Source organism: Diadema antillarum, unplaced genomic scaffold (genome assembly GCF_040938485.1).
Source record: "Diadema antillarum isolate AM-2024a unplaced genomic scaffold, OU_Dant_1.0 seq00000137_RagTag, whole genome shotgun sequence".
NCBI classification, from domain to species: Eukaryota; Metazoa; Echinodermata; class Echinoidea; order Diadematoida; family Diadematidae; genus Diadema; species Diadema antillarum.
Window position 1 is genome coordinate 502,878 of NW_027271214.1, and position 22,016 is coordinate 524,893.

The 22,016-nt window shown below is 40.3% G+C and overlaps 1 protein-coding gene across 1 annotated transcript in view; it reads right to left on the reverse strand.

Moving 5' to 3' along the window:
• Positions 1 to 14,544: 14,544 nt before the first annotated feature.
• The window catches only part of LOC139727630 (PH-interacting protein-like), a 44,397-nt gene continuing 36,925 nt past the window's right edge, over positions 14,545 to 22,016 (reverse strand). The window contains 5 exon segments of the mRNA XM_071638611.1: positions 14,545 to 17,401; positions 18,601 to 18,990; positions 19,426 to 19,835; positions 21,055 to 21,170; positions 21,784 to 21,936. Coding sequence (XP_071494712.1) covers positions 16,803 to 17,401; positions 18,601 to 18,990; positions 19,426 to 19,835; positions 21,055 to 21,170; positions 21,784 to 21,936 — 1,668 coding nt within the window. The 3' untranslated portion in view covers positions 14,545 to 16,802.

Sequence of the window (22,016 nt, forward strand, 5' to 3'; positions counted from 1 at the left end):
AACACCACCGCCCATGCAGGTGAACGCACAGCCACGGTTCATGCCGCGACCGCCTTCGGACCCGAAGCAAGCTGTGCAAAACATCAGAAAGGTCCAACCGCGACAAAGTGCCGCAACGGTTGAGAGACAGGCGCCACAACAGAGCACTCGACGGAAGCTCCAGCGGCCCGGCTCGGCAGTCCGTCGACGTCCCTTTGCCGATCAAGCAGAGTCCTCCAGCGAGAACGCACTGCCTTATAAGATCATTAAGGAGGAAATCACGGGACGAGTCTGCTGCGTATCGACCAGGCAACTGGTCAACTACCGCGTGCGGCCCCGCTACGAGCCAGTGAACAGAGGCCTGGAGATCCTCCCAACTTCCAACAGCCCCGTCTATGACGTCTGTGAGTATCACCCTCGTTTTTGATGGCATCTCATTCAGAGTCGAAAAATTACTTTGTTTATATAATTTCAATATCTAGAAAGACCATCATGACTAATGCGTCTCTTCTTTAGATTTAAACAATTGAATAAGATTCAGAATTGCTACTGAATATCACAAATAAGTCAAGACATTACTGATATTTGTACACATTTTCTGTGATAATTTCTATTCAAATCTGTAACACATTGGTCTGTAATGCATTTAAGTACGGAAATTGTATACAACATGTATACATATTAAAGTTTAGAGGTAGGTTAAACGTTTTTATTGGTGCCTAAATACTTTTAATTTGATGTAGTATGTTATAGGTTTTTTCTTCAATATGTTTAGCACTTTCAAATGTCGTGTGTTCATGTACACTTTAGTGAGCCCCCGCTCGTCACGGCATTCCTCTACCAGCCATAAGGACCAAGTCGAATACGAAGACGACTTTGAAGCGGACAATGGGAACAGCCGCCCGCAGACCAGTCGACCTGTTGGTGAGGAGGCCGAGGAGGAGGAGGAGGAGGTCGAGGAGGAAGTTGAGGAGGTTGATACTGAGGGAGGTAAATACACGTTCACAAATGAACACATCAGCACGCCCAACACAGTGATGGAGGCATAATTTACTCTCCCTTTCACGCGATGCTTTTAACCGCCGTGCCATTTATACAGTCCTAAAACAGTTTAAAAAAAGAAAAGGAAAAGAAAAACCAGCAAGGCCTCAAACTAGACAACATTGATAGACACAATCATCAGAATTGTGGAATCAGTTACCTATTCAGTTAAGGCAACTGTCATCTGCAGAGACATTCAAATCCAAACTTAAAACGTATCTGTTCCTCTCACACTGAGGACTGTAATTGCTGTCTTTAATGTTCGGAACAATATTGTATTCTTTATTTGGTATATGTTGTATTCTTTATTTGGTATATGTTTGTTTTTTGTTTGCCATTTTCTTCTTTGTTGACATGTTTGAACATGCTATTGTATATCCATGTATACATCTGTCTTTTCATTTTTGAAGCGCCACATGAGCACTGAAAGGTGGACCTGCGCGCTATACAAGTAGCCACTATCATTATTAAAACCCGTCCTCCACTAAGAATATACCTCCAAAATAAGTCCGACTGTTTCTGCTGTGCAATTCGATTCCACATCAGTATATAAACAGCATCCGATCTCAGGAGGCCTGTATTATTCATAGTAGTTTGTTTTGAATGACTATATAGAATAAGTAGAAGCATCGTTCGTATCAAAAATCACTTTAAATTTCCTCTACATGTACTATCTTAAGGTCAGTTAATAGTCATCCCTCTATTTACTACACGCGCAATGCTGACCCTCCGTAAAAGTGTCAGTTTTTCCATCTGAACTTCAGAACTTGGGTACATGTTGCAAACAAAAACCCTAAACCTACGCTGTTTCTGATTATTCTGACCAGATCAAGAGAACGCCTTCTCCGCCGAGGACGACATCGATGAATGCTCTGCCATTGAGGAGGAGTATGATGAGGAAGGGGAAGAGGAGATGAGCACCTCCGACCGTGGCGGCCTGCAATCTTCATACGAACAGGAAAACATCTCAGGCGAAGACGAGGTGGAGGAAGAGGAGGAGGAGGAGGTGGAAGAGGAGTGGGAGTTGGAAGTAGAGGAAGATGGGGAAGGCGAGGAGGACGAGGAGGAGGAGGAATAGGGGAAGGTGGGGAGGAGGAGGAGAAGGAGGGGGAATAGGGGAGGGTGAGGAGGAGAAGGACGAGAAGGAGGAGAAGGAGGAGGAGGAGAAGGAGGAGGAGGACGAAGCTGAATTCGGAGGCGAGACGCACTTCCTTCCGGTCACCACTGCCGGAACCACCCCGCCAAGGAACACCGTGGTTGTGGCCGATGTCGAATCACCAGTACAAGCTCGGGATGATGGCGATGATGGAGCTGTTGTTCGACAAACCAATCCCATAAAGGGAGATAATCCACACCTGCCATTATGAAGCTGATTGGTAGACCATCAAAATCCATATCCCACTGTTCTTTATCACGAGAATACGAGATTTATTCCCGAATCATATTTCTAGGTATCCCTTCTGGCTAAAGGGGAACCATCCCTACGATCCACTGCACTTACAATTTTCCTGTTAACATATTCAAGGAATCTGGAACAAATCTGGTTTTCTGTAAAAAAAAAAAAAATAATAAATTAATGAATAAAAAACAAACAAACAAACAAAAACAGAAACAAAAAAAAAGTTTAACAAGGACTTCACCAAGATCTGCAGATGGGGAAAATTACAGTTTCAAAGATGCTGGGGTTACGATAATATGCCATTATTACATTTACACCAAACTGAAGGGCTTCCAAAACAGGGCTTAAACAGTAAAATCTTAATAGGGATATAATATGTACCTGCTATCTAGGTCGTAAAATACAATGGGTCCCACAATCATGCACAATAGGAATACAAGAGGCGTTACAATATATGGTAAAGCTTGAACAAGGGTGGGGTGGGGTTGAAGGAAAACTGTGCTGGGATTAACAACGGGTCAAAGCTCCACGAAGATAATGGGTTACAATTTGATGGACAAGTTTTGTAGATAACACTCATCATGGTTCTTAAAGGTTCTATGGGCGGGGTGGGGGGGGGGGGGGGTCGGGCTTAGGAATGGATTAGAAATCGTCCACGAGGTTTCCACAGACCGGGCACATTATCTCCTTTATCATTAGCACTCATCATAGATTTTAGTACGTTATTATTGGTGACACGTCACTCGTGGAGGAATCGAGCAATTTAAACTCTGAGCTTTCGTGCCGAAAGGCTTGACGCATTCAGGAAGATACTTCCACATGCAGTCGCATTTACAAATGCTGCCATAAAGAGATAAAGTGCTTGAAAAAAACCCCGAAATGATCAGTTGATGACACGAAATTTGCTCCTGCGACAACTGCTCCTGTCTTATTTGCACCAAGGACTTGGGGTTAAGGTTAGGGTTGTAATATGGTTTTAGGTTGAGTTTGATGTGAAGATTAGGAGAAGGGTTAAAGTTATGTTTGTGGGTAGGATTTTTTGTTTTGCTTATAGCATGCAGATATTTTACGGTACCAATATTGTCGTCAGGAGCAAACGTCATGGAACCTCATTATTATTATCATTTTCATCATTATAAACATTGCTATTATTCTTGTCTTAGTATTGTTATTATTAATACTATTATGATTGTTATCATTGTTGCTATTATCATTGTTACTATTATTACTATCAACATTGTTCCTTTTATTGCTATTATCGTTGTAATTATTATCATTATCATTGTCATTATCATGTCTTTAATCCTTATTCTAACTGATCGGTTTTACGACATTTGCTCCTGCGACAATTATTGCTCCCATGAAATATCTGCAAGCCAAGCCAAACATAAAGTCTACACACGAACAAAGCCCTGCCCTATTATTAATTGTAATCCTCACATCAAACTAAACTTGAAACCCTATCACAACCCGAACCCTATCTCTATAGTCCTTGGTGAAAATAAGTCCAGAACAACTGTGTTAGGAGTAAATGTCGTGTCGTCAACTGATCATTTCATTTTTTCAAGCACTTTATTTCTACAGCAGCGTTTGTAAATGTGGCGGCATAATGCAAGTATCTTCCTGAATGCATTAAGCCTTTCGGCACGAAAGCTCAGAGTCAAAATTATTCAATTCCTCCATGCAGCAAAGTTTAATCCTGCATGCTGCTTTCGCGTATAGGTGTCAATAGCTTTGCATACCGCGGCTTGCTGGGTCTCTGCCGCTTGCTGAACACCAAGCAGGTATTTTCTTTTTCCATCAAACTCGCGGCAGAGTCGTTCAGGCGTATCTTGCACATTGCCAGAGATGCGCAGCGGAACATTTCGCACGCTCTCTACATTGCCGTAGGATCGCATGGGCTACTAATATAGTATTTATCTTTTTATGCTTATTTCTGGGCAGCTGTAATATGGCAATAAATGACACCAAAAACATGTATCCGTATCCTTTGGCATTTGAATCATCAACCGATGGTATTACAATTCGATATATCTCCTGGATCAAGAAAAAAAATCTTCCCTAGTAAAAAAAGTTCATATCTTCCGAAGATTAGAACGTATTCCATCATTGGATGTGCATCACATCTTACACCAAATAGTAATAAAAATCTTAAGTAAGAAAAATATCCTCTTCATCTTTTACGGCAATAGACAGATCTGGCAAGTTTTTAATAAGTGTTGAAATGCCCTGTATAATCTAAAGCCAATCTCATGAATCAAACACAGGTAGTCTTTGTTCTGGCACACAATCGTCTCGTCATTACAGTGATGTTGAGTCTCCCCACCACGCTCCCCTGTGTGTAACGACATAGGTGCAGCTAATTACAGGATTTAACATAAAAAACAAACATAAAAACACCGGTCTTTTCTCTGTCTTCAGATCATCCTGCTGAGAAAGAAACACAACAAACAAACAAACAAAAATCCCGCAAACTCTTTGCGGTCAATATAGCTGGAAATCAATAATGATAATAAAAATAATAGTAATAATGATAATGATAATAATAATAATACTAATAATATAACAAAGATAACAAAAACAACAATAATAATTTATTTACTGGGGAGGGAATCATGTGTAAATATGATCGGGAATAAATCATGTATCAGTTTATCACTATCCGGTGGTGAAGCGACTGCCACCTTGCTTCGCCACCACCACATACTCTTTGTGATACATCCTCAAAGAGTAGGTCCACATCGAAATAAAAATTCCATTGTGAGTTATCGCGACATCATCGCCCTCTTACGCCATCATCCTCTCAGTAATATGCCATGCGTACCAACTCTTATCCATGGTCACCAACACTGGATAAAATAGTTGATTCATTACTGGAAATACCCATCATTCTCGGCGTCGACCACCAGCCGATGTCGAACACCACCTCGACAACCATCCTTAAAATGGTGACAACAAACATCATAGTGTCACACGAGGCGGGACCCGAAGTCAGCGTCACCTTCCTTTCCTCAGTCGAACGTTTCCCTCCTCTCTCTATAGCTAGACTCTTCCGCAGTGTTCATTTCATCATAAAACCTTCAACACAAAACAGCAACACTGCATCATTCTGTCAAAACGCAACGTCATGGAGGAAGAACTCTTAGCCACCTCAGACTTGATCATGACGTCATGCAATGACTGGACGTTTGCACCACCGAACCATTAGAACTCTGGAAAATAGAAATCATTGCGATCTTTCTTCTGAATCTAATCAGGATTAATTTCATTTATTGCAATTTTCTTCAGGTTTATTTTTTGATCTGAATGACCATTCTCTATGACGAATATTATGTGCAATACTGATACTTAAAACAACATTATTTTTGCATGAATTGAGGCATCCCTATCATAATAGGGGATGTAAAAAACAAACAAACACTAAAACAAATGTGCTATAAGAATATCTGTGGTATCTTTAAATGAGGAAATATATTATGGTATGAAATACCAAATGACATGTCAAAGACTGTAAAACCCAAGAAAAAAACGATAAAAAAAAACAAAACAAAAACAAAAACTACAACTCCTGGATCGCAGGCCACCACAACAGTGCCACGCAACATACCAACTTATTTAACAAAGAGCTATTCTTACATAATCGCTCTCATATGAAAACAAAGCAAACTTTATTTGGTCTACAAATTGCTGAGAATATAAAAATAAATGAAATATGAAATATAACTCGGAATTTATACGTATTGAAAATAAGTTTATATTGAGAAAATTCATTATCATGTGCGCATGCATGGTAATTAAAAAAAAAAAACTTCTTAAAAATCGTATCAGGTGTGTGAAAATCCTCTTTGCGTTCGAGTCAGTTTCAAATTGCTAGCATCATGGCGGCTGTTTGATGAGTGTGATTAAACTGCATTGCCAAATGTTTCGTTATGTCTGCTAAAATGCTTTCTGCATGTGAAATGTATTAAATAATTTCCACAGTACATTAGTCATGTTAGTAGATATTCAACCAAAACGACAAATAAGAATCTTTGGCCTACACACACACATTCAAACAAACACAAAGTCACAATAATGACAACTCATGTACACACACAGGCATTTCATAGATAAGCAGGATGTAAAAAGGAGGATGAAACCTAAATATCATTATGTGGATTGAGTGAATGCAGCAACATTAGTATGTAGAACTCATCATTGAAAGTTCAAGGAAAATCTCAGAATCCGTTCGGAAACTGATTTTTTTTTTTAAAGATTTGGTGCAGCCATCGATGGATGAGAAGACCTCAACATGTTGTGACGTCAACGTATGGGCAACGATAATGAAAGAGCACAATTAATTTACCTCTTTCACAAAGCAGGGGGATTAATATTACGCGTACCTTTAACGCATGTCAGGGACAAGTCAAAAGACTGTGTACTGTGTCTCTTTAACGTGTTTTTAATACATTTTTTTAATGTTTTCATACGTGACGTCATGAACTGTACTACTGTAGTGCTGGTGGTCTTCTCACCCAGCGGTGGCTGCACCGAAACTTTGAAAATACAGAGACTCCAACTCTCCCGTTTTCGATGGGAGATCTCCCGCCGAAAGCCCATTTTTGCAAAATCTCCCGTTCTCCCGCTTGAGATTTGATTCCTCCCGCCCTGGCTCTGCATGTGTCTCCCGATGAAAAGGATTTCTTACTTACTGCTATCGTATGTTGAAAAAATAGCCTTAGATAGCACCAGAGAACATCTAGAACCCTAGGAACTTCGCGCTTCGCACACATCAACTTGGAGTCTCCCGTTTGCTATGGGTTTCGGGCGGGAGAATCTCCAGATCAGAAGGTGCTTGGGGTTGGAGTCTCTGAAAATACATTGTAATTTGTATACGCGTGCATGTGTAACTTTTGAACGGTGCCTTGTAATTTGTATACTGAAGTACACACTTGTACCTTCCTATACATAGAAGGCCTACTCGAATTATAATATTCATACCGTTTATGCATAAGCAGTATTCAATTTGCAGTGACGACATTGAAAAGTCGATCTCTTAATATGCGATACGTGCACAACACATGACAAGGTCATTCTTTTTCAACATGGAATGATTTATTCCCTCAAAATCACTGTCATAAAAAAATTGAGTGTGTACAAAATGCAGTTTGTTCATTGAACATCTCAGAACTTCTATACATCGAAAGAATATCACAAAAGGACCCGATTCATAGAATTTCAAGTACGTGTAAAACATATCTCTTCATTATTACGTCATGGGACGTATCACAGCCTCATCACTGCTGACTAAATCATCATGATCGCAACATTTGTTGGCAAATTAAATCGGCAGAAGTTCCCACATTTATAGGCAAATAGCTACGTTAAACGTCTTGCTCGCGCGCAGTCGGATTTAAAATTTCTTAGCCCTACTTAGGCCTACACCACGAATCTACATCAGACTCACTTAGAGTGTAAGACCGTCTATTATACGTTACAGAGATTTCTGAAATGAATCACTATGTCCCACGGCTACAGTACAAAGCAGGATAATCAATATCATACGATAAGACAGAAGGATCCAACTAGATTTCTAGACTCAGTAGCTTCCAGAGGGGATTTATAGATCTAATGTTAGGTCCTATTTAGCTATGTTTGGATGACTCACATGGGGATTAATGTTACACAGTGTGAAGGAACATTAAAAAGAAAGGATCCATTCGAAATTTTTGAATTGTTCAAAATTTTGTGAAGGTCGTGGACGTCGACAAGCCAAATACGACGCGGGGGGGGGGGGGGTATTTATTATCACAATATAACCTCCCCAAAAAAGGAGTTTGCATTTTATACCCCAAGGTTACACCACTCTACTTCTATAGACTATTATAGTGTTTATTCCCGGACTAGACTGTGTCAGACCGAAAGATCAGTCTGTATATTCTCGGGATGTACGCGGAGACTATAAACGTTACGTCCGCCTTTACGGAATCCCTCTGCCCGGCCACGCGCTCTGTGAGAACCAACTGTAAAAGAGTGTAGAAGTTGGTAGAACAGCTAGCTACTCTTTGGTGAGAACTGTCGTTAGGGTCAAAATATGTTATAAAACTCCTCCGAACAGACAATTTTTTCCGTTTAATTCATTAAGTCATAATCTGTTATATGAAACGAGTTACAGCATTCAAGGTAATTTTAGATTAGCGCATACCTTCTAACTTGACTTTCCCTGTCTGTAGCAACCATTTTCACAGCATACCGTACCGATGCAGCGCAAACCCACACACCGTACATCACATGTATGACAGCTCTACTGCGCTGCATGCACTGTACTGGTACACGTGCACCTGCACCGCGCCTCGACCCTCTGCGCGCGTACGCGCATGCGCATTCCCCTCTATGAAAAGCTTGAATTTCCCCGTTCGCCACTTGTTTTTGTTTTTGTTTTTTTAATAAAAACTAGTACACGAAATACTTTTTCCCTATAGAAGGAAATTTCTGCCCTAAAGAACGTCTGTCCAAGAAATATGGGAAAACAAATTTACCAAATTGGCCGATAACAACATAACTGAATTCACGCCTAATCCACTAAAATAACGACAATGGAATGGTGCGTGTCGGAGCTGCTCTTATTGACACTCGCCATTACTTTGTATCTCATTTTGAGCACAGCGATAGGGACTCGACTCAGGGCTAGGCTGCATTTCGAGGGGGGGGGGGGGAAGTTTTTACTAAAACGGTGCCAGCATCTGCAAGAAATTAAAAGGGTGCTCGCTGATCGATTGCACTCATTTCCTCATTGCATAAAACCAGGGGGTGAGTCTGACATTTAGTACCTATGTGGAGAGGTTAACTTCAATAATATTATCAAAACTTTAACGGCGCAAACAGTATTTTAGAACCAAGCTCACAAACTTCAATACGTGATAGCAATTGAACCATGAGAAACTCTTTCCTATCCCTTTAAAATTTAACACGGCGATACAATTCACACCAAATACAGTCTTTTATGCACTAGTACGTCAAGAGAAGAGTGCATTGCGATCAAGTTTAGTTACATTTTGACATAGGAAAGCAAAAGATCATCACACATTGAACAGTGTAATACAGCTGTATATATCGCCATGTGTAGTCACTATTTAGGAAGGCTACGAAATATATCTGGTGTATAACTCTGATCACCTGCAGTTGTTCTGTGCTGCAGTCCACTGACATAACACATGTATTCCATATATAACAATATTCCAACACCAGATCTGTACACATGTGCAGAGACATCAAACTACAGTGCTTTTTGTTTTTTGTTTTAAATGACATTATCCAACTGAAATTCTTCAAAGCGCATCTACTTCAGTGATATTGTTGTCACCAAGGCAAAACATTTAGGAAAGTTCGAACAAATCCAGAGGAGAAGAACGAAATCTGGTATGTTTGTCGGTGAACTATGTGGGATCAAAATGGACCCTCAAAACAGCGTTGCTTTGTTATCGTGCCACTACAACATTATCAACACAAACTGCAGGTTTTGCCCATAAAAGACCAAAAATGATTTTCCCTATGACTTATAAAATAATAAAAAAAAACAAAAAACAAAACAAAAACACCCCAAAACAACCAAACAACAGATGACACGGGATTTAAGCTATGTCTGTCTTGAAGCATATGTACAAAATGTCATAGCTTCAACTTCTTGAGTAAAGTCACACAGAAAACTTTCATTTGAGAACAAAGTGAAATCAGCAACATTCCATCATTGACACCAAGAGTTTGGGTAAAAAATGAGTAATGTTATCTGGCCATGATGGGTCTTTCAAGATACCCAAGCTTTTTCAGCTGAATATTAAGCGGACATTCAAATATTCAGAACTTCCATACCACATTAACATGAATAGATTGTCCTATTTTCTGCACACTTTAAACAATCCAGTTTGTTACCCCCCAAATAATCTTATTTTAATTTATCTACTTCTTTCTTTTTTTGTTTTATCCATTCCGTTTTATTAGTTTCAATCAATTAATTTATTTATTTATTTTAACTATTTATTTATTCATTTTAATTGGCTGACAAACTCAGAATATGCTGCAGTTTGTCGAGGGGAAAGCCCCCTTCCAGCAATAGATCTGATGCATTAATTAACACATGCAGCAACAGGGATATATTCTGATCACTTAAATCAATTTTAAACCTGAATTACAGCATTTTATGGCAGTTTCTGGAAAGGAGAATGAGGGAAAAATTCTTCAAGATGATTCAACGTATCAGGAACACACACTGACAAAATATCAACAGAAACAGCTAGGTTGGAAGGAGTCGTTCTATATATCAGTTTTGTTTTTCATTTTTACTCACACAATGATTACCTCTATTGTTGATATGGAAAAATATTGCACTTTTCAAAGCTTGACAAGATCTGATGGGAGAAACAAAATCAAAGATCAATGCAAAATATTTTACATCAAACACAACAAAAATGTTTCATACATATAACTTGAAAAGACAACTAGATTCTTTCCAGCAAATCTTGGATGGAAACTACTCTCTGAACATCAGCACATGGCACAACAATATAGAACTAACCCAAGTGTCAAGACATATTCTGCATCCTTTGCTTTTTGCAAGTAATTCAGAAAAAAAAGGGGGTGGCTTGTAGAAAAAGTAGGTTAACTCTTCATATGAAATACATGTACAGCATAGCACCTTCTGTAATCGGCTGTTCAGAGGAGGAGAGAGAGTATGCTCACCCTCAAAGCAAATGGGCGTGGGTCCACCATAAGGTTGCGTCAAACATTGAATACAACAATTGATGGTGTAGTATCTTCGATAATGACAAGTTAAGAGGCAGAGTACTGATATGACATAGCAATATGAAATAAAGTCATTTTGACAAAAGAGAGAATATTCAGATGAAACAATACCTTTGTGATTCCATTCATTTCATACTTGATCTGTCTTCAAATCTAACTACCGGTACATTGCAAAAAACAAAAAATGAACAAACAAAACAAAACAAAACCCTGAATTTACCAACTGTTGCCACCATGTAGAATGTCATTTATATCTTCTAGACATCTGAAGTGTTAGGCACTCAGTGAAAATTAGAGAGATTTCCAAACATTGTACAATTCCCACTCCTCACCTAAAACTTAAAAAAGTTATTATGCAAATGCCTATGAGAACAACAGAGTGAATGTAGCAGTATTTTGGTGGAATTGAAGGAAAGTAATTATTTTGTCTGGCATAGCACCTCAGGTTTTGTTTAGTTCTGGAAAATAATAGGGCAAGACAGTGTATTCTATCCTTCCTGATAAGAGGCTGGTGAGGAAAATGAAAAGGAATGAAAAAACGGGCAAACGCACAAAGGATATGTAGCTGATGCTGAAATTTGACAATGGTGTTTAGATGTCAGTAATGACTACGAAGGAAATACGATGGTACCGTTGCTATTTCGATGAGTTCAAAGGAGAGCTGATATATTTCAGGGTTCACATATCTATTAGACCGATTCAAAGATGAACTGCGTCACTGTCCAATTCCCATGCTCCCGGTGGCTTTCAATTTAAACTCTTGTTGGCTGCCGTCCACAAAACTTCAATTTTGCCTTTCAAATGTGCAAATTTCACTCTGCAAGCCAGAGCTGCAGAAGAGTGAAAAATATACTGCAGTAAAACCATGCCTCATTAAACACAATGTAGAAATTGTGGTTTCAAAGTGGTTTTGTCGTTAAAATATGATGCCCAAAATAAAGTCAGAAGGAGCAAACCTTTCTATGTGCCACTGAAACACAGGGGCGGATCCAGGGAGGACCGCAACTGGCGCACGCCCCCCCCCCATTATTTTTTGTTGAAACAAAAGAAATACAAAGAAAAAATGGGGGAGGGCTGCGTGCCCCCCCCCCCCTTTAATTTTGTAGATGCGCCCCCTCTTTACGGAATTCCTGGATCCGCCCCTGGAAACCTGATAGAAGCAGCATAAGAGTGAATTCAACTTCAGTCATACATATTTACACTCCCACAGATGCACGTTCCTGTACTGTACATTTTGTGTGAGATACTCGTTTGTTGTTCTTATATTGTTTTGTGGTGGATCAGTTTAAATGCCTGCATTCTGTGAACCTCACAGTGCCAATCTGTTCCCTGTACAACATTAACGCACTTCCCTTCACCACAACACGCGAGGCCACGTAAATGTGATCAAGTGCGCAAACTTTCTGACCCTCGGTACCTGTGTCACATGACCTTACTCCTGTGCACATCGCATGAGATGCTGCCATGAAATGTATTGGAGCTGAAGCTTCTCATGTGACACTATACATCACACTTCTAGTACTACTCATATACACAACACACATACGGGAGATGCTAGGTGGAAGAATCAAACGTGGTCGAAAATGTAGCAATGAGCAGCAAATGGATCTGAGATACATGTTTTCCCTTTTTGCAGCATATCGATACCCAAGTGGTAAGAAATCTGAGTGAGGAACCTGTGTGTTGGCATTTACAAAACATTACTAAAAACTGAGGGCAAAAAAGCCTTCCTGCAAACCTGACCAAGACACATCATTCGTTGAATGAAAGAGGAAGGAAAAATCTGGAGGTTTGTCTTTTGCCCAACTGTAAAGCACATATATCCAACCATATGTGATATCTCTTCTCTCTCTCTTTTCTTTTTATCGTTACACACTAGCCAAGAAAATACCCTGGCATGCTCTACTTGATTGCAAAAGGAGTTTCAGTCATTCAGATAGTTGATTGCCTATATCTTCCTGTATGTCGGTTGCCATGCCACAGATTGCATAATTGCATGACAGAACCAAACTGCTGGAAGTTTGCATCTTTCCTGTCACTGAGGATAATGAATATGGCCCTTCTTCTGTGATGATATTAATACAAAGCACTCTCGCTATAACGAAGTCGTTGTGGAGTGGCGGCTTTCTTTCGTTATATTGAAATTCTGTTGTAACCAAACAGTTAAGTTTAGAAAGATAAACACTGTATATATATATATGAGATAATTTTGGGACCTAAATTTTACTTCGTTTTAGCAAGAATTTTGTTACAAAGGGATGATACAAACTGTATCATCTTCTCCACAAGCAGTGAGATGGCAGCATATTCTACTGTTCATACACACTTTACTTTGCCAGCTTGATATTTCATGCATTGGGACTTGCGCGGCAATTTTGCAAAGTGGTTTAAGTTCACGATCTAGATCCACAGCAATGGGAAAGGAAAATTGGTATGAATGAACCTTTTTTTCTAGAAGCACATCTGGCAATTGATTTCACACTTTGGAGAAGACATTACATGTATGTAATAGGAGATGAATGTTTTGACAAATTGTTCAATTTGAAAACTATCAGTTGCTTTGCAAATTCAAAGGGGCAATGACTGATAAGTTGTAAACTACAGCAAGACCCCAATTTGACCGTAAGCATCACCACAAATTCCTTCATTCTGATTTTTGCCATGTCGATGCTTACATATTGCAGCTTCTTGTGTATAAATGCATGCTTTGAAACTCAAGCAGAGCACTTCAGACACAGTGCCCTTGTAGATTGTCGAGTCTTGTTATGAGCACGACAGTGTATTTTGCCATTTGTAACGAAGGCTCGTATGCAAAAAGAAAAAGAGAAGGCCAAGAACACAAACAAGTTAGTGACGTGTTACATGCTTTGAGGCATAACACAAAATAGTAGATCATAACAGAACATCCATCAAATGTAATGCTGTAAAACACTATGGCATAAAGTTATGACAATTCCTCACTGAGGTATAGATGCAGATTTCTGTTGCTTTCTCTTCGAAAGCATCATCTTCTTCGCTTAATCTACAAATTCCTGAGATAAACTTACAGAGTTAACAGACAAGAACAGTGTGCACATGAATGTAAGAAGTTGAGACGGCCTCGCATTATCAGTTTCCAATCCTCCACACTACAGACACTCGCACAAGACAAAGAAAGTACAGATTTTAGGCATATATGTACAACTCTAGATTCATATTCGCCTCATAACGTTAAAGCTGCTACTCTGATGCAGTTATGATCGAAGCTCAAGCATAATTTTGGTAAGCCAACAGAAATAGCAGTGCAAAACTTTTGCTTCCAATAAATATATATTTTATGGAAAAGAAGATATAGCATTGACCTGAAAGCTACCCATGACCCATATGGTGAAAATTGAGAATCTCCTTGTGCTCATATTCTCAAGTAAAATACGATTGTCAAGTTCAACTTAGCGACATCCACTTGGTAGTATGAATGTATGTGGTCTACAGAAGAGTTACTGTACACACCATGTATTTTCCCCGCATAGTATATTTGGAATTGGGACTGGAGCGACAACTTTGAGGGTGATTAAAGTGTAATCAAGTACTATGGTGGAAGAATGAGAAATATGTATTGTACCCTTTCATAGTTACCACTAATGATTTTCCTGCATCAGAACCTTGCAGATGTAGATGCTGTAGCTCTCCTTCCTCTTCCTACACCTCTTGTATTTCCCACTTTTGAGATGATAATCATTGCATTTGTTTATCAAACAGAAGGCAATATTTTGGTGAAATATATGGTGTATTAAGTATACTGTAAAAATGGATATTTTTGCGCGAGTAATTTTTCGTGCTTGGCGGGTAAGAAGAGTTTCGCATGTTTGTAATTCCGCGGAATCAAGACATCACGCACAGGAACATATGGCAAGCAAAATTATTCGCGTGCTTTTATTTTCGCGCTAGTTTCTGGTTGCGCGAAATGTGTGAAAATTTCAACACCGCAAAAATTTCCACTTTTACAGTACTTTCACTGCAGATACACTCATGTACACAACTGAAAATAAATATGAACTCGTACGTTTGCGAACATCTGAGAAACAATTCTGCCTCATTTTCTTGGGTTACATTTCTGTTTAACAATGTTGAAATCTGTGTCATTCTTTATGCTGAAGAAGTAAAAGTATTGTGCTGCTGGGAACAGGGCATTGCTTACATTTTTATTGAACAATTGATATCTTTACAAGCAAATGATGAATTAATTTTCAGCATTCCTTCACACCAAAGTAGTTGAAGTATACCGGGATTATGAGTTATGACACAGTGATGTAACAAATAACTGATAGCCTCAATATGTATATGAAGGCGACTAGACATTTGCATTGATTCACTTTGAGCACTTAACAAATTCAAGTAGAGTCGTCTATTTTAGTCCACTATCAACTTTAGGCTTTTCCTTCTTCCTTCTTTCCTGTTCTTTATTACTTTTGTTTTGTATTCTCCCCCTAGACATCAGATTGAGTCAGCTCTTATGTCACTGCTAAAGTACAACCTTCATCTTCGGATAATATCTAGTTCATCTCGGTACATCGGTATACAAATGCGACACAAGCCATTAATTGCAGCAGCTCGTTGCGCTATAACAAAAGTTACCCATTCAGCTGTCCTGGAAGACGTTATTTTCAGTGATATTAAAGATTTTTTGCTATTTCACACTTCTAATCAGTCACAACACTTCCCCTCTCACTCCCTCTCTCAGAGCTCACTTCTTACAGTCTCCCCTTTCAGCTTTGCACAGGGGCCAAATGGCAGATGTGCTAAATATCCATGGAAGAGCAAATGCTTGCCGGTGCGTGATACATTTCTCAACACTCTTCTCGCCTTCACGCCAAGTTACCTTGACCTGTTTTCACATGCTTTTTCTCACTCCGTCATTCCCTGAATTCCCTGAAAGTCGTGCAAACTTATTGCCCAAAATGCTACAGAGTGAACAAATGCTTTCTGTACCTCCACTCATTCATTTGTCTGCCTTCTTTTCTTATAATCTCAGTAGTTTCTCTCTTTCACACTCCCTCTCTCTCTCTCATTATCTATTTCACTTTTCTTTCATTTTTCCCCTTGATTTTTCCATCTTCCATACAACCTGTCTTGTACTCTGGAATAGCAGCATTTGTTGTGTGCATAAAACTTGGCTGCACGTCATCACTGAATCCGTGCTTAGATGAACACAAACTGCACATTGGCCATGTGCAGGCCAAACCAGCCTGACGTACCTCTAAGTGAAAAAAAAAGAACCAACAACACACAAAAACTCGTGACATGCACCTTAAAAATTGCATCTCCAACATTAAGGTACAGAGAGTATTCTGAATCTACCAGGAGGGAGTTTGCTCGTCCTGATCTCTACGGAAATAGAAAATGCAGCACACACTGGATGAAGAGATTATTTCATGGAAAAGGTCCTCCCTCCCCTCAACCGCACAACTCCTCCTCTGAACCACGGTGATGAATGCAAGTTTGGAGACTGCTATAGCACTGTAGAGATCTCCTTGTCGCTCCAAACACTCCAAAGAGGGCGAATGCCTGCGAAGGTTTCGTCAAATTTCACACTCCCATCAAGAGTCTTGTCAAACATATTGCAATATCACGTGCGGTGCAGGCTCGCTCTCGCCCGCGCCGTGAGTTTGCGGACCCGGCCGCGGCTCGACACACTGTGAGACTGGGCGTCGTCGTCGCTCTGATTGTCGCTGTCGTCAAAGTCCCCATAATACTGCATGGGTCGACCCTGATTTCGAGTTCTCCTCTCCGAATTTGAAACCCCTCTGTTAGAGGGCATGTAAGCGTTGTCATCATCACTATACTCCGTCTTCCGCGACTTCTTCGACTTCTTTGATGGAGGTTTTGACCTGGCTTTCCGTTTAGTGCCACGCTTGGATTTCCGCGTGACGCGGGCGGCATTGCGCTTAGTTCTGCTTCTTGTCTTAGTCCTGTATCGGCGTGATTCCTCATCAGAATCACTGCCTTCACTGTCACTCTCCTCTGATGAAGATTCACTCTCATCATTCGAGTCGATGTCAGACTCCGCCTCATAGTTGCTATGGTCACTATCAGCCCCCTCCTCCTCCTCCTCCTCCTCCTCCTCCTCCTCTTTTTCTTCCTCCTCCGTCTCACTTCCTTCAGACTCCTCCACAACACCACGTCTAGTGCTGCCTCGTGTGATTCCATTTGTCATTTGTCTTCTCGCTGTGAAGGAAAACAAGCATGACAAGAAATCTTGTTGGCTACTGCTCAAATGACAGGGAATACAAAGTACACATTACAAAATGGGCTTTAGAATCTCTGCAATCTGATTGGTTAATCATCATGCATCAATTTCTACTGAGCCATGTGTCCGGTTAAATCTGCATGCATGGGCATGCGTCCAGTAAAGTTCTTACTCAAGGCTCAGGCCTTATATAGTCTTGTAGGTGTACCCGACGCACGATGGGAGAAAAGGTTGAATTCATGAATTTACGGGCCCATTTTGTACAAAGGATGATGCACAGGCCTAATTAGTGGATGGGTGAAAACTGGATGCTCTCGTTAACTCGGGAAACAGTCTAAAACCCACTTGCTGTGCTCATGGGCTTAAACATTTCCAAAGTTAAAGTCGTGCATCCAATTCTCAAGTTAAGCTATCCATAAAATGAACTACTGACTGAAGGATGGATGGAATTACGGACAGACAGACAGATGGATGGACTGCAACCCAAAAACATCATGCCTCCGACAACACTTCCTGGCGGGGCATTAAAACTAAATGATGTACCGTTGTAAAGAGAATCTCTGAAACTATCTGGAATTTTCATTGGCTTGGAATAAGTTATTGTTCTATGTCTAAAAAAAAATAAACTAAGACTTTGCTTGTATCGGTCACTTTTGTCAAAATGCTCCTTGGAATTATGTCATTGGAGTGCAGGTGTTAAACATCCTTGCTAACAAACTCCAGGACTCTCAGACAATGTCAGACATATTACACCAAGAATCTTGCATGTCCAGTTTACATGTATACTGTGAATTCTGTTATTTTCATGAGGATTTAATTTTTGTGAATTTCCCAAATCACAGTTGGTCAGCAAATTTAACAACACCCGAAAATATCGCGAACGAACAGGCATTAGTGCACCTACAACAGCCTTGAAGATAAAATCACAAAAACAACATCTCGCGAAAATGTCTGTGACCTTCTCATTCGTGAAATATCTTTACGCAAAAAAAAAACCCCAGCTTTTACAGTAATAGATAGCGGCATCTAACAAGAAATCATCGCAAGGAGGGTTTGCAATGACTCATTCTGGTTGTGCACTGACGGAAACAATGCCATACACACCTTTGATACACCTGATCGATACACAGAGGAAAAATGTTAAAAGACAAGGATTTGCAGGAGTCACATGACTTACTTCGTAATCTGGTCCTTCTCCCTTCTTCTTCTTTCTCCTCCTCCTCCTCCTCCTCTTCTTCCTCCTCTTCCTCATCTGATTCTTCATCATCGTCATCTTCTTCCTCCTCTTCCTCCTCCTCCTCTTCTTCCTCTTCACTTTCCTCATCGTCATCTTCTTCATCTTTTCCTTTTTTGTCACTTCCAGTGTCGACCTCAGTGTCCTCATCCTCCTCCTCCTCCTCATCCTCTTCTTTCACCTTTTCCTCCTCTTCCTCCTCCTCCTCCTCTTCGTTAACCTTAGGTATTGCAGCAGATTTTTTTGACTTCCCCTTCACATTTTTTGTGACAGTCTTTGTAGTTGCTTGGGAGTGATGTGCACTTTCTTTTAACCTCACCTTGCCCCTGGTGGCTGCAGGAAAAACAAACACAAACATAGAAATGAAATTAAACCCACCGCATTTTGCGATTACAACTGATTTTCTTTCCCATACTCGGAACAATATTTGTGGAACACAAGCACAAGAGAACATTTCTTAACCTTTTTGGGGGCTGCATCACCTATGACTTAGAGGACCGAAAAATGATGACACAGAAATAACACTTACAATGATTAAAAGAAGACTTGACTATCAAACCAGGCCAACAGGTGACAATACGGCCCAGCAAAATGAATGATTAAGAGAGTAAGTTTTGAATAAAGCTTCACCAAACCATTGCAAAATCTCAATCATCTTAAATAATTTGGAAGGCTTAAAAAAAATATGATGGAACTGGCAGGAGCAAGGGGTGATATCTCCATATTAGATATACGCCGTATCAAGGCACAGATACTTTCTACACTTACAATGAGTAATGTCCTCTTCATCTTCGTCATCTTCGCTGTTCATGACACCATTGATGTGCTGGGCCACCCCTTTGGTGGACTCCCCGCGGCTGCTGTGGCGGATGCTGGGTCCCGGCTTGTCATCCTCCTCCTCCTCCTCCTCCTCTTCGACCTTCTCCACCTCCAGCTCCCTGCTCTCGTCGTCGCTCTCGCTCTCCTCTTTCCTCCGCTTCTTGGTCGACCTCGAGAAGCGGTGGTGCTGCAGTCCCGACGGACCCGGGGTATCCATGTCGCTGGACTCCCTCTCCTCCTCCTCCTCCTCCTGGCTTCGAGACTTCTGGTGCCTCCTCCTCTTCATCTTAGCCAGTCTCCGCTGGTGCTTGCTCAGTGTCATCCGCCGACCTTCCGGACTGGACAGGAGCCTCTTCCTCCTTTCGAAGCACAAACACAAAACAAATACAACAAAGACAAAGAAAGACAAAGACTAAATGTTATAAGACAGCCACACACACTTCAATCAGCAACTGAAAGAAAGTAATGGGTATAAAATACAGAAAGACAGGAGAAAAGTTAAAAGGAAAAGAGCAAAAAGATTTTAAAAAAGAGAGGCAAAAGAAAAAGAGAACCAGTAAAGGGCACAAACATAGGAAATACAGAGTTGCACTTGAACTTAGGTTGAGATTGTCCTTATCATGTCTGCCATCTGACCTTTATTTGAATATTGTACAGAGTAGGCCCAACATTGGAGCAGAGAACTTTGTATTCTGTTTTTTTTTTTCACTTTTCCTACATTCTACATACATGGGTTAAAGATTGTACTGCATCATTGTCAAGACACATGCACCACATTTTTTTTCTCTTGCTTTGGCAAATGCACAGATAAACAAAGATCACAGAATCCACATTTCAGTTTCTCTAAAACCTGAAGAGCTGTACGAAATTTTTACATGCATGATGCCATGATCAATGTATCCAATTTTATATTTCATAGTCAGGATAAAACAAACAGTGTCTTTACATTCATTTCAGACATGTAAGATTACTTCACTTGTTCGTCTGCATCACCAACACCCAGGGTGCCACATAACCTTTTCTTTTCTACCTCTTGCCTGGTCAGGCAAACAGATTTTCAAATTATTGCTACAGAACACTTGCCCAAATATGAGTTTCAGTTGCCTGAAAAGAAAGTTAAAAAAATATAAGAAAATGATGCAGAAATCACTTGTAAGTAAAGGGCATCATAAAGCACAATCATTTGAATGAACAGCACACATCGATTCAATCACTAAAATACATTTGAGTAACAATCTTGGTTGGATATGTGTTGGTGTTGCATTGCCTTGGGGCTTCTTCAGGTATTAAAGTGATAGAAAGTTACTGAAATGATTTTATAGCACATTGCATCTTTAAACAGTCATTATCTTTGGGCCTCTTTATGGTTGACTTTGAAGGGGGAAAAGTGAAAAATGTGGTTTCAAAACTTTTTGCTTGCCCATTTCAGGCAAGCATTTTTTTCCCCTCATTGACACAAACAACTTGCCCAACTTTGATTTTCCCTTGCCCTGGGCAATCGGGCGAGTGCTTATGTAGCACCTTGCCAACACCAACCTTTACTCCTCTTTAAATCTAAAGAGACAGTCATAGACTTACTTCTTCAGCCCCGCGTTGACCTGCTTCTCATATTTGATGGCCGACTTGTAGTCGTCGGCGACTCTGCGGAAGTCACTTTCAAACAGGGCGGACAATCGGAGCGTCATTCCGTAGATCTGTTCCACAGAGGTTGAGAAAGAAAGATAGACATGTAATTGGAAGATAGACAGATAGGAGGACAAAGAGGAAGGTATAAGGACTCAGAAAGAAAGAGTGAGAATAAATCTTATTAGAGTCCAAACCCTCCCCCCTCCCCCCCCCCCAAAAAAAAAAAAAAATAAAATAAAATTAAAATTAAAAAATTCCCTTCATACAAAAGGCCTACTGAAATTGCATTTCTTTCTCCCAGTCAATAGTGACTGCCAGCCATGGTTAGCCATTTCTTGCTAAGCAAGCAAAACTCTTGCTACTTGTTACTAATGAATGCACAGCTAGCCATCTCTCGCTATTAAAGTTCACTAAAATGCTTGCTCAGTGCACGGATTCTTTTGCTATAAGTAGGCAATAGCATGTTTAGTGTCTATTACCAGTGATTGCAATATTTTTATTTTTCTTATCAACCATGCAGCCAGTAGGCCTAATAATTGATGCAAGGCTCTTGAGAAATGAGATTGCTGAATTTTCCTGACTTGTTCTACCATGTCTGCTGTTGGATGGAGAAATAAGATATCAACTATGGGAAAAGAAAAAACCTGACTTAAACATCAGCTTGGAAATTAATTCACATACCCTCGACTTCTTGTTCGGAGTGAAGCTCTTGGCATTGGTGAACATGAGACGGATGTCTTTGGCCATATCCATTGGGTCACGGTAGCTTCCGCTGGCCAACTGCTGCTTGATGGTCGACATGTCAATGGGGTGGTCGATGATGTCACGATAGCTCTTGTAGAAAACAAAACAGGTAAAAGTATGCAGCAGAAGGTCACATTGAGTGATTTAGATCAATATAAATAGGTCATTTC